At 40.2% G+C, this 14382-nt stretch overlaps 1 protein-coding gene across 1 annotated transcript; it reads right to left on the bottom strand.

The window, feature by feature from the left end:
• Positions 1-50: 50 nt before the first annotated feature.
• Positions 51-10167, bottom strand: c4h11orf98 (chromosome 4 C11orf98 homolog). The gene is made up of 4 exons (XM_026146666.2): positions 10010-10167; positions 8206-8330; positions 8032-8129; positions 51-1120 (listed from the first exon to the last, which is right to left on the bottom strand). Exons 1-4 carry the CDS (start codon positions 10043-10045, stop codon positions 1005-1007), a joined length of 375 nt encoding a protein of 124 aa, XP_026002451.2. The 5' UTR covers positions 10046-10167; the 3' UTR covers positions 51-1004.
• Positions 10168-14382: the final 4215 nt, after the last annotated feature.

The following is a 14382-nucleotide window of genomic DNA, read 5'->3' as shown; positions in this document are numbered from 1 at the left end:
TGGAAACCTATGATGTTATTTCCCAATAAAAAAACAGAAGTCAGCAAAAATTAAACAAGGATTTATCAGGTCTTTATTTGAATAACGTGTCAAAAATGAACATAGTTTGTGTTAAACTGTAACAAAATTTTCTTTCAACATAAACTGCTGAAGAGCCAAAATGAGTTTTAATGTGCAGTTTACATTTGAACCTGGATGTTCCCATCAAGCACAAATGTTTACCAAACTGTGTCAGGAAAATAATAAGTCAAATATTTATGAACCAACAACTAAGAAAGGTTAAAAAAAATCTGAATTATTATATAATCTAAATAATGAATAGAAACTTCTGATGATGTATAAAATTTTAATGAACTAGGTGGAACAGAAGGTTAAAGGTCAAAGCTCATGACCCATTTAATTAAACAAGCTTACAAGATGAATGCTGTAACAACCACAGGTCCAAATGTTGCCCTCAAACTCTGCAGGTGCTGCGACGCTAACAGAGATATAAAATAAAAACCCAATCACATATGGAAACCCATTTCTGCCAAATAACAAAATGAAAGTGTAAAATGCCTTTGGTTAGTCAAAAATTAAAACAATATCATATTTTTTCATATTTTTGCCAGTGAAGTTACATTTTTAATTCTCACAAAACTTTTACACCATAGAAAGACATTTGGTCTTTTCACTAACATACTAATTTAACTTAGAATAACCTCAAGTTTTTTGTTTAAATGATTGATTAAAGCTGTTTTGGTTAAGAATCTGCAAAAGATCAAATAAAAATAAAACAGTGTGAGCCTCAAACAAATTCAGATTTATTTACAACTAAAATAAAAGCAGCTCAATTAATATTTGAGGGGAAACATTTTTGGCAGAAAGGGGCTTCCATGTCAACTGTTGTAGTTTTTTCTTCTGCAGAAACAAACTACAGGACGGACGTCCTTATTGTCCATTAGTCTCAAAGTTGAGGCGCCGGCATGGACGTCTGAGCAGGGACTCATAGTGCAGACATATCTTCATTCAACATCCACCATCTCTACATCGTCCTGGCATCCGGACGCCTTCTTGTTCTTCTTCTTGGTCTGAGCTGATGAGGTGTTGTGCTTCTTCTGTGGTGCTGCTGTTGATTCCACTACAGAGAGACGAATGATGAGCAATTTTATTTTAGTGTCATAAAAAAGTATCAATAAAACACCAGAAGTTGAAAAACAACACAAAATGCAGCTGATGATCAGTCAGCTTTGATGCAGAACATGTGGAATCTAACTGGATGATGGACAAATGCATCATTTCCTGTGTCCACTATGTGGTGTTAAACCCCCCCCCAAAAAAAAACCAACCTTCACTCTCTAATCATCTGTGTCAGTATGTAACGTGTAGAACACACAGTGATAATCAGTGTTGGGGAGTAACATAATACATGTACCGGCATTATGTACTTAAAATACAAAATATGAGTAACTGTATTCTGTTACAGTTACCATTTAAAAAGGTGGTATTCAGAATACAGTTACTTTGTTGAAATAAATGGATTACACAGCAGTACAGTCCTATTTCACCTGTTAGGCTATGCCCTCTCTATTTTTGGTAATTCCATGCCGGTGGAGACCCAAACAAAAGACGCATTAAGAGGCTCTAATGCCTGGGTCTCACGGCCCATGTCACCTCTACTTGCCGCCAGCATAATGACGTGAAGAAATATTTTTGTAATTATTATTCAAAACATTATTTAATATGAAGGTGATAGCCAGAGTGTTAAAGGCATAGCCCTAAAGAATGTAGCCTCATGGGCAGTGTAGTGCTGCAGGGAGAATGGACTGTCATACCCGTTATGTGTCTGTGAGCGCGAGGGAGGGAGAAAAAGGAGAATCGAAAGTACGAGTTGTCACCAAGCAGAAACAGGAGCTGGAAGCATGTAAATATAACAATAACCACAGCAGCCAAAAACAGTGCCTGACGAGCCCAGTTGTAAGTAAGCTATTAAGACTCGACTGTACACCGTGTTCGTGTTTTCCTCCGAAACAATAAGTTTAATTCAATTCAATTTTATTTATATAGCGCCAAATCACAACATAAGTCGCCTCAAGGCGCTTCATAGATACAGAGAAAAACCCAACAATCATATGACCCCCTATGAGCAAGCACTTTGGCAACAGTGGGAAGGAAAAACTCCCTTTTAACAGGAAGAAACCTCCGGCAGAACCAGGCTCAGGGAGGGGCGGCCATCTGCTGCAACCGGTTGGGGTGAGAGAAGGAAGACAGGATAAAAGACATGCTGTGGAAGAGAGACAGAGGTTAATAACAGATATGATTCAATGCAGAGAGGTCTGTTAATACATAGTGAGTGAGAAAGGTGACTGGAAAGGAAAAACTAAATGCATCATGGGAATCCCCCGGCAGCCTACGTCTATTGCAGCATAACTAAAGGAGGATTCAGGGTCACCTGGTCCAGCCCTAACTATATGCTTTAGCAAAAAGGAAAGTTTTAAGCCTAATCTTAAAAGTAGAGATAGTGTCTGTCTCCTGAATCCAAACTGGAAGCTGGTTCCACAGAAGAGGGGCCTGAAAGCTGAAGGCTCTCCCTCCCATTCTACTTTTAAATACTCTAGGAACAACAAGTAGGCCTGCAGAGCGAGAGCAAAGTGCTCTAATAGGGTGATATGGTACTACAAGGTCATTAAGATAAGATGGGGCCTGATTATTTAAGACCTTGTATGTGAGGAGCAGGATTTTGAATTCAATTCTGGATTTAACAGGAAGCCAATGAAGGGAAGCCAAAACAGGAGAAATATGCTCTCTCTTTCTAGTCCCTGTCAGTACTCTTGCTGCAGCATTTTGGATTAGCTGAAGGCTTTTCAGTGAGTTTTTTGGACATCCTGATAATAATGAATTACAGTAGTCCAGCCTGGAAGTAATAAATGCATGAACTAGTTTTTCAGCGTCACTCTGAGACAGGATATTTCTAATTTTAGAGATGTTGCGCAAATGGAAGAACGCAGTCTTACATATTTGTTTAATATGTGCATTGCAGGACATATCCTGGTCAAAAATGACTCCAAGGTTCCTCACAGCGTTACTGGAGGCCAAGGTAATGCCATCCAGAGTAAGAATCTGGTTAGATACCATATTTCTAGGCTTTTCAGGGCCGAGTACAATAACCTCAGTTTTATCTGAATTAAGAAGCAGAAAGTTAGCGGCCATCCAGGTCTTTATGTCTTTAAGACATTCCTGCAGTCTAACTAATTGGTGTGTGCTATCTGGCTTCATGGACAGATAGAGCTGGGTGTCATCAGCATAGCAGTGAAAATGTATGCTATGTCTTCTAATGATACTGCCTAAGGGAAGCATGTATAATGTAAACAGAATTGGTCCTAGCACTGAACCCTGTGGAACTCCATAATTAACCTCAGTGTGTGAAGAGGACTCTCCATTTACATGCACAAATTGGAGTCTATTAGATAGATATGATACAAACCACTGCAGTGCAGTACCTGTAATACCTACAGCATGTTCTAATCGCTCTAATAGGATATTATGGTCGACAGTATCGAATGCTGCACTAAGGTCTAGCAGGACAAGCACAGAGATGAGTCCACTGTCAGAGGCCATAAGAAGATCATTTGTAACCTTCACTAAAGCTGTTTCTGTGCTGTGATGAGCTCTGAAACCTGACTGAAACTCTTCAAATAAACCATTCCTCTGCAGATGATCTGTTAGCTGTTTGACAACTACTCTTTCAAGGATTTTTGATATGAAAGGAAGGTTGGAGATTGGCCTATAATTAGCTAAGACTGCTGGGTCTAGAGATGGCTTTTTGAGTAAAGGTTTAACTACAGCTAGCTTGAAGGCCTGTGGTACATAGCCGATCATTAGAGATAGGTTGATCATATTTAAGATCGAAGAATTAATTAATGGCAGGACTTCTTTGAGCAGTTTTGTAGGAATGGGGTCTAAAAGACACGTTGATGGTTTGGAGGAAGTAATTATTGAAGTTAACTCAGAAAGATCAATTAGAGAAAAAGAGTCTAACTTAACATCAATGGTACTAAGAGTAGCTGTAGATAATATTACATCTGTGGGATGATTATTGGTAATTTTTTCTCTAATGATAAAAATTTTATTTGTGAAGAAGTTCATGAAGTCATTACTAGTTAACGTTAAAGGGATTGTTGGCTCAAAAGAGCTCTGACTTTTTGTCAGCCTGGCTACAGTGCTGAAGAGAAATCTGGGGTTGTTCTTATTTTCTTCAATCAGTGATGAATAGTAAGATGTTCTGGCTTTGCGGAGGGCTTTCTTATAAAGCAGCAAACTATTTCTCCAGGCTAAATGATGATCCTCTAAATTTGTGACACGCCATTTCCTCTCCAGATTACGAGTTATCTGCTTTAGGGTACGTGTTTGAGAATTATACCACGGAGTCCGGTACTTCTGATTAGAGACCTTAGTTTTCACAGGAGCTACAGTATCCAGAGTCATATGTAGTGAGGAGGTGAAATTATTAACAAGATAATCGACCTCTGTTGGGGTAGCGTTCAGATAGCTGCTCTGCTCTATGTTGGTACAGGGCATTGAAGATGATAACAGTGGGTGGATTATATTCTTAAACTTAGTTACAGCGCTTTCAGAAAGACATCTACTTTGATAAAGTCTACTCTCCACCGCTGTGTAATCAATTATTGTAAATGTAAATGTTATCAGGAAATGATCAGACAGGAGAGGGTTTGCAGGAAACACTGTTAAATGTTCAGTTTCTATGCCATATGTTAAAACAAGATCTAGAGTGTGATTAAAGTGGTGGGTGGGTTCTTTTACATTTTGAGAGAAACCAATTGAGTCTAATAACAGATTAAATGCCATGTTGAGGCTGTCATTTTTAGCATCTACATGGATGTTAAAATCACCCACAATAATTATTTTATCTGAGCTCAGAACTAAATTAGATATAAAGTCTGAGAAATCAGACAGAAACTCTGTGTAAGGCCCAGGGGCCCGTTCTTCGTACGTCGCTTACTACATCCAAGATCAAATGACACATCCAAGATCAAATCATCGCGCTAACCGTGAGCTCGCTAATCCGGTTCCCCGAACACACCTGCTGTTGACGATTACTACAGCTGGACGCAGGAATGTGACATCACTGGGCGTCGTAAAAGGGGCTACGCATCGATAGTAGAAACATTGATCGGCAACCCGCTGATTGGTCGGCGAAAATGTCGAAGGGGCGTGCTCGGTATTTTCCGGCAGCAGAGCAAGAACTCTTGAGTGAGGGATTTCAGGAGTTTCAGAGTTTAATTAAAACGCAAGAGAACACTGCAAAGGCTGCAAAAGCAAGGAGAGAGGGCTGGCAGAAAGTTGCTGACAAATCAAACTCGTAGGTAATTTAATAATAATAATAATAATGGATTGGATTTATATAGCGCTTTCCAAGGCACCCAAAGCGCTTTACGATACCACTATTCATTCACTCCCACATTCACACACTGGTGGAGGCAGCTACGGTTGTAGCCAGGCTGCCATATCGCGCCATCGGCCCCTCTGGCCAACACCAGTAGGCGGTAGGGTAGATCTATCATATGACACTATATTGTCCAATATCATATGGCATTATATTATATTATAATATGTTATATTATATCCCCTTTCACATTAGAGCCACAACAGGACCCACAAGAACATGGGAACAAGTAAAAGTGGAATACAGGAGTATTCTACAGAATGGTAATATTTATCTCTTAGATTGCTTTGCGTCTCTTGGCAAGGTAATACTGGCCTGTAATACTCTGTTAGTTTGTTCATAACAGCAACCAAGAAAAGGGCAGAGGAAAAAAAGACAGGTGGTGGTCCTGCACCCCCTCGTCAACAAGTTGGTTAAGTAAATAATACCCTCACGGGAATATCGATATCTCTCTATGAGCACACTGTCGCGCTGAGCTAAAGGATCCTGTCTATCCCACAATATACGCTGAATTCTGAGGACTCTCCTTATCAATCTTGCACCTTCCGCAATGGGCTGCTCGCGTATACGGACAGGACATGGCTGCGACAGACTTCCCAAATCCACCTTCGCTTTTATAGCCGTGGTCTCTCATCTTGATTACACGAAGTAATTTACAATTACTACTCTGAAATATGAATTACATCTGTAATAATCACATACATGTAATAGAATGTTAATAGTACATTTCCCTTTTTTAGGAAATGACCTGTATGTATCTGTGTGAAATCAATAAATGGATCAGGTGCTGCATTGTCTTTAGTTACATTGATAATATTTATTTATGGTGAAACAGTGGAAAAATATCGCTGTTGCTTTCGTATAAATGAAGCGGACATACCTGCGTGGCCGCGATCTAATCCTGTTTACATAAAGTGAACCTGCTCCCGAGCAGGTTTACGCTTACGGCTCTGTTGCTATGACAGCAAGTCCCGGATGAGCTTCGGGGAACCGACTGATCCAAGATCACGCGAAATCGTCAACAATCTAATCCGGCTAACCTACTTAGCGAGGTACGAAGAACGGGCCCCTGGTGGACGATAGATGATAACAAGTAAGACTGGTTTCTGAGTTTTACAGCTGGGGTGGACGAGGCTAAGCATCAGGCTTTCAAATGAATTAAAAGTCTGTCTTGGTCTTTCATTAATTAATAGGCTGGTGTGAAAAATTGCTGCCACACCGCCCCCTCGGCCTGTGCTTCGAGATTTCTGGTAGTTAGAATGACTCCGGGGTGTTGATTCATTTAAACTAACATAATCATCCTGCTGCAACCAGGTTTCTGTAAGGTAGAGTAAATCAATTTGTTGATCAATTATTAAGTCATGTACTAACAGAGACTTGGAGGAGAGAGACCTAATATTTAATAATCCACATTTCACTGTTTTACTCTTTGGTTCAGATGTGGATACTTTGTTGTTCTTTCTTTGTAATTGTTTATGTTTAAGTTGTTTGTTGCTGGTTTTTAGTTTGTTTTTTGTCTGTTTGGGAGCCGACACAGTCTCTATGGAGATGGGTTTTTGGGGGGGTAGCAGGAGGAGAGAAGCTGCAGAGAAGCGTGTAAGACTGCAACTCTGCTTCCTGGTCCCAACTCTGGATAGTCATATTTTGGGGGGTTTAATAAATTTGTCCATATTTCTAGAAATGAGAGCTGCTCCATCCAAAGTGGGATGGATGCCGTATAGTTTTCTATACAAGATCGCTGCAAAAAGTGCAGCCTTACCTAATGTCCACCTACTGTTACTCATTTTATATTAGGATTTAAAAATGTAGTTGGTATTGGTTTGGCGAGTAACCTTCAGTACTAGTAATAAATCACACAGCAATAGTACATTAATGTAGTTATAAAAAGCATGATAATATATTAAATAATCCAAAGTATTCAGAATACGTTACTCTCATTGAGTAACGTAACGGAATACATTACAAAATACATTTTGGGGCATGTATTCTGTAATCTGTAGTGGAATACATTTTAAAAGTAACCTTCCCAGCACTGGTGATAATGTCATATCAATCAGCTAAAACTGACGTCTTGCTGCCATTAGGTGGCGCTATGACTAGCGTTCAATGTTGCCACGTGGATGTCTTTAAGCCTTTGAGGCAGAGTGGACAATATGCATTTGAGTTTCAATGAAAAGTCAAAACTTTCATAATTTTGCATTGCCACAGTCTGCAGTTTTCCAAGAAGAGATAAATTACGAAGACTGGAAATAATAAAAACAATGCATCCCAAATGCTTTACCTATTTGTTAAGGTTATCTTATGACTGCATGAGAGTTTTGTTCTTGGGATGTTACATTTTTCCAATTTTTCCATAAACACCCAGAGCGTATGTAAATTTTCATCCATGCCCAAATTCAAAATAAGATTAATTAATGTAAAGTAATAAACGGAGCAATCCCAACTGGTCTTTCATATGTTTAGGTCTAAAGCTTAGTGGACCACACAGGTCTGGAAACCAGAGCCGCACACTAACACCGACTGAAGTACCTGAGAGATGCTGAAAACACTTAAGGAGAGAGTCAGTCAGAAGGTTTGGCACTCTTTACCTTCCATAGTGGCCTTCTCCTTCTGCTGGTGTTGCAGCTGTTTAATCAGCTTCCTCTTCTTCTTCCCTGACAGCGTGATGTTGGCTCTCGGACTCGTCCTGATGGGACAGAAAATGTCACAAAGCGCTGCGGCCATGAGAAGGTGGAGGAAGGAGGGGGTCAGCTGACACTCACCTTCTCTTCTTCAGGTGATGAATGGTGATGAGACCTTCATCCACCACAGCTCCCACGATCTGATGCCGCTTCCTCTTCTCACGGCTCAGAACTCGCCGGCGCTTGAAAAGCTTCTTCCCCAACTCCTGCAAGAGAACCACGACACGTTCAAGGAAGCCAGAAACACTCGAGTGTTTAGAGCTCCTCATCAGATATGAAGGAACAAACAACAACAGCTGAAACATATCCAGGCTTTCTTTGAATTAGCTGACTCAAACAACTTAAACTCAGAGACAATGCAGATCTGAAACTGACGGTTAGAATCTAAATCAGGGGTAGATGAGAACTGGGCGAAAAATGCTCTGTGGGATATTTTGTTCTGAAAGTTGGAGTTGACATTCTGAGGACATAGTAATAAGTGTTTCTTTTCACTGAGCTCCATCTACTTCAGTCACACTTTATCACACAAGAAAAGCTACAGAGAAACGACCCAACAGGTTGTGTTTATGAAACATCTGCAGCAGAGAGTGATGTACATAACCCAATGTAATCAAGACACAGCCACAGTTTGTTATTGATGCATTTAATGTAATCTTGAAGCAGGTGGTAAATAAATCAGTATGTGTCTTGCAGACGATTTAAACTGAAACCACAAAGTTAGGTTTAAAGTGTTAGCAGCTACACTGGAAACCAACAGAGTTTTAAAAACTTTCCATTTTCCTGTAAATGGGGACCGCTTATCTTGATCATAGACACTGGACATGGTTGCCACAGTAGAGTGAGTCTTCCACAAGTGATTTGTGGTTGTATCACATTTAATATGGCAGACAACTCTCAAGTAATATGCATATGAAGCCGTAAACAGATGATCAGTTCTTTTTTTTCAGTGAGAGAACTGCAAACTGCAGATGAAGTATTCAAACTACGAACACAGTAACAACAGCACATATAGTTTTTTTGTTTTTATTCCTGGCATTCATTCATCCATATTCTTTCACTTATCTAATTCCAGGTCGTGGGGTTGGAAGGGGGGCTGGAGCCAATCACAGCTACCATAGGGTGAGAGGTGAGGTACACCTGGAATAGTCGCCAGCCTGTAGCAGGGCTCACTTTTCTGGCAGTTTAGCTTAAATAATCTTAACATGTTGTTGTTGTTGTTTTACTGCACTTTTTACTGTTTTCACAGACTGATTGTAACACCAGCGTCAGTTTATAAAGAGAGAAAAGTATCATTGACCAGAACTGAGTTTAGCTCCACAACAGACACGGTTTCTCACGTGACCCGCTTGGAAAACGTAACTGTCCATTGATGGCTTAAAAGGATTTCTCCACCAGGCTGTGGAAGAAAGACCTGAACATACTAACGATTACTTCAAAGTTTAAAACCTGCAGCTGTGCATCTGCCATGTTAGAAATTAACAGCCATAAAAATAATAATTTAAGCCATTAGAGCACCTTTGCTGCTTCCGGTTACTGTATAATCTATTCTTCTTAGAGCTGTAGCTGTTGTTTGTCTCGTGACGTTTCGATCGATGCAGTTTACTTGCCGTCCACAGGGTGTCCCAGTTTCCTGAAGTTACAATGCGCTCCACTAACAAAGGGATTACACCAACACATTTAAAACAATTCCTCAAAATGTTTTAAGGCTATATTCGACTTCCCGCAACTGACAATACTGGAGAGGAAACTGTCTCAAAGGACTGATTCATTACTATAACTGTAGGGGGGTGTGAACAAAACTTTAACATCTGTCTGACTCGTTATTGTTTCCTGAATGTGCCCTCGGCTCCAACCGACTAACAGAAGGAAAAACAGGATTTCTTACAGTTTTCGGTTTGTTTATTCCTCCCGGAGGTGCCATGCTGACCAGCTCACGTGGAACACAGACTTCTTCTTCTGCGCTCTAAATCCTGGCTGTCCTCAGGCCACACGGCTCCTCACTGCCCCCAGCAGTCGTGACGAAACATTACAACGAAGCCCGGAGTTCAACGGCAAAACACCGTCACGTAAAAACAAGAAATTACAACTTTTATCTCAGACATAGGTTACACACAACGATAAAAATATGAACGTATAAATTATTCTTCTTGTTAGTATTAATAGCATTACTGTGCATAACTCATTGTTTCAGAATTATTCTTAAACTGCATTTTTATAGCATTTAAAATAGATTCACAATTTTTAATTGGACAGGTCAAGTGCAGTTTATTTATTTATTTAGTCCTAATCAATTTTGCAACATTTTACTAAGCAACAACGAAGTAAACAAAGGACTACAAAAAGTTTAACAAAACAGTTACAGACAAATGAATAAATGAATGAAACAAATAAAAAGAGGTTATTTTTTTTCTTAAATAAAAGTTTCACACAGCCAGTTTTTAACATTTAGTAGCTCAACGCTCACATCCAGTGGCTACATCGCCATAATACAACCCCACACATACACATGGATTATCATTAAAAAATATATAAACTTCTTATATGTTGCCATTAAAATGTAGATCAATAACCACAAACATTCACATATTTTAGAGCAATTTTGTTGACTTTTACAAAAAAGTTTAAAAAAAAAGAAAAAATCTTTTTTAATTGTTAATTAAAAAAACATTCATTTAAAATTTAAGAATTCGTAAGAAAAATATTTACTAAAGGCTGTTCTTATGACTAGTTTTCATTACTTTTAAGTCAAAAATTGTGTTGGCTCAGTTCTACATTCCACTGTGTGGCGCTCAAATTCAAAACAACACAGTGATGAGCACAGACTTTACACCAATTCAAATTGATGCATACATAACTGCAAGTGTCTTAGTGTCATACACAGAAATAATCTGCAGAGTTGTTGTGGTTCAGAATATGCAAATGAAAAAGAAACAGCTGTGAGATGCTCACCTCAGCAGGTGATCCACCTGCATGTTTGATTTATCAGATTTTTATGCTGTGATTTTTGTGACTATGCTTTTATGATGTTGTCCTCACAAAAAGGGATTTGTGTCTCCCCTCAGAAAACAGTCGTGTAAATGAAAATGCATGAATCCCTACACTCTGAAGCTGCTAGAAGATGTGAAGAAATGAAAAGATGAACTCAAATGCAAGTAAACGAGGTTTGCGGTTGGTATGGCGGTTGCCTTTGATGATGCAAAACATTTTGTCGACATTGTTGTGTTTGCTGGGCAGAAAACCTACAAAATTACAGTACAGCACTTCAGAGTCACACTGCTAGCGATCAAAGATTTATGTAAATTTGACAAGCTGAACACATTCTGTACTGTACAGGAGACACGGCACGAGATGGATTGACAATGGTCTACAGCCAATCAGGATGCAGAACACAATGCGCTGTAAGAAAAAAAAAGCATGCAAAATTGCACACAAAAAAATCCGGTAAACAGCGAAAGGTGAACCGCGTTATAGCGAGGGACCACTGTGTGTGTGTGTGTGTGTGTGTGTGTGTGTGTGTGTGTGTGTGTGTGTGTGTGTGTGTGTGTGTGTGTGTGTGTGTGTGTGTGTGTGGAGGCACGGTGGTTAGCACTGTTGCCGCACAGCAAGAAGGTCCTTAGTTCAGTTCCACCATCAGGCCGGGGTCTTTCTGTGTGAAGTATGCATGGGTACTCCGGCTCCCTCCCACCGTCCAAAGGCATGCAGTTTGTGGGGATATATATACACACACACACACACACGCGCGCACAAATATTTGTATTGAATAAGGAATAAGGAATATATATGAATAAGGAATAAATATTTTTTGTCTATTTAATCCACTGTTTGATCATTAATACTGATCTTTCTGAATAGACACAAAGACACACATATACATGAATGCACAGAAAACACAGAAATAGAGGTATTTGCTCATTGGTTAGGACATAGTAAAGTGAGCTACATGTTTAAAACCTGAACACATCTGATAGGATCATCATTGTTTTTATCTCTTTCCCCCCACAATTCAGACTGGTTGACTGCAGTTTATCAGAGATCAGTTGTGCTGCTCTGGTGTCTGCTCTGAAGTCCAATCCTTACCATCTGAAGCTTCTGGACTTGAGTGAAAACAGTCTGTAGAATTCAGGAATTAAACAGATGCGTGTTTTCTTTGGAGAGTCCACACTGTAGACTGGAGACTCTTAAGTCAGTTTACTTCCTTGATTTCACAATTTTAACTCATACAATTTATGAATATACACAACATCCATCAATAAATCTTTACATTTTCTTTTGGTAATAATTTTATGTTTTTATTTGTTGTCACAGAATACATTTGAAAATGTAAGCCAAAAATATTCCTTTGGTTTCTGGAAATTTCATTGTAGCTTTACAATGTAAATGTTGTACATGTACAACGTTTATATGTGATAATTGATAGAAACATGTTGTCTGAAGTAGTGTTAAAATCATTTATAATGTATTGATTCTAAAGTGCAAGACTCGATTTGGGATCAGCAGCATGGTAGTATGTGCTTGTGTTTCAAGTGTGTAGAAAACTGAGAAGATGGTGGTCCACAGTAACAGAAGGATAAAATTGACTTTTTCCTTTTTCGAGAAAAGCTCAGTGACTGGGACGTTGTAATGTTGTGCTCCAGGTTTAAAATCTAAACACATCCAATTGGGTTATGAAAGATTATATCTACATGTTCTATATATAATATCAACGACCTTTAAACCCAAAGTAAAAACAAGGTCCAGTGTGTGGCCTTTGCTGTGTGTAGGACCGGACACATGCTGAGTCAAATGAAAATAATTTTCATAAAGTCTCTGGTGAATAGGTCGGAGTCATCATCAACGTGTATGTTAAAGTCCCCAACTATAAGCACTCTAGACAGCTTCATAGTAGCGGATAAGAAGTCGCTGAGCTCCGATAAAAATAACCTGTTATATCCAGGTGGACGATACACCACAGCACAGTACAAAGGATCCTTGTTACCAATTTTAAGCAGCTGCAGCTCAAACGAGCGAAAAAGTCCAGTTTTCACGGAGCGGCAGGAGAAACGGTCCTGGAAAGCCACGGCAAGCCCACCACCCCGATCAGACAACCGAGGCTGGGTAATAAAAGTATAGCCATCCGGGCAGAGTTCAACAAGTGATGAGTTGTCTACATCCCGCTGCCAGGTCTCAGTCAGGAATAAAAAATCGAGTTTTTTAGATAATATAAAATCATTCAACAAGAATGATTTATTAGACAGAGATCAAGCGTTAAAAAGCGCCATATTCAGTGAGCTAGAAGCCTCGTTATTTGCAGAGGCTCGAGTTAAGGGACGTAAATACACAGGGTTTGAGCCGTCCCGCTCATAGAATCCACTCACCGAGGGAAGAAAAAGCCAGCCCGCAAAAGAGTCTGGATAAACCCTCCTGAGGTGGCAGGGTCTCAAAGAGCTGGGCCCAGCGTATCCAAACAAGGCCGTGGAAAACAAGTCCCCCTCCATGGAGCTTTTCTGGACACAGGAGACAACGCACGCTCGACGTCGCTTACCAGCCAAACCACGCCGCCAGTACATCCTGAGCTTTACCTGAATACCTCCTCTTCTCCCTCTCCTTCTCCGTGGTCTAGAGGGGCCACTGAAATCGCCTGACGAGGATCCAGCTAATGGAGGAGGGCGACGAGACATCGTGTGGCATCATAGAGGATCGGATGGATAGCAAGGCCAGGCGATCATACACCAGGGCCGCAAATACATCATTAAAACTGAGTGAGAACAGTAGAGCAGAAAAAAACAACACAACAGTAGTAGAGCGCGACAAACTACAACCGGCAGCGGCAGAGCCAAACACAGGCGCCATCATACCGGAAGTGAGAAAGAAAGTACTGAGAAAGTCTTTCCAACACCAGCAATGCCGTTTGTCAGAACCACTCTGATGGGTCTCTGTTGGTCAGGCAATGCTTTAAAGATGTCCTGGCACCTGATTGGAGTGTCATGGAGGATCTTGGAAGCTGTTTCCAGCTGCCTCACCTCATGTTGGGTATAAACTCCCTCACTCTGTTCCTCTGTGATGTAGAGCTCAGTGTAGATCCTGTTGAGGAGGTTTCTACTTCTTGTTTCATTAGTTCCTTCAGTCAGACATTCACATCTGCTCAGCCCAGCTGAAAGAGCAAAACCTGGATGTTTGTGGGGAGTTTCTCCGATTTCTGAAAAGCATCACTGAAAGGTCTCCCTCTCACTTTTTGGCATCTCACATTAACTAGCCCAGATCTGGTTTGCCAGAGGTGGC

Source organism: Astatotilapia calliptera, chromosome 17 (genome assembly GCF_964374335.1).
Source record: "Astatotilapia calliptera chromosome 17, fAstCal68.1, whole genome shotgun sequence".
Taxonomy (NCBI): domain Eukaryota; kingdom Metazoa; phylum Chordata; class Actinopteri; order Cichliformes; family Cichlidae; genus Astatotilapia; species Astatotilapia calliptera.
Note: the sequence above shows the minus strand (reverse complement) of the source record. Positions and strands in the feature narration are given on the sequence as shown.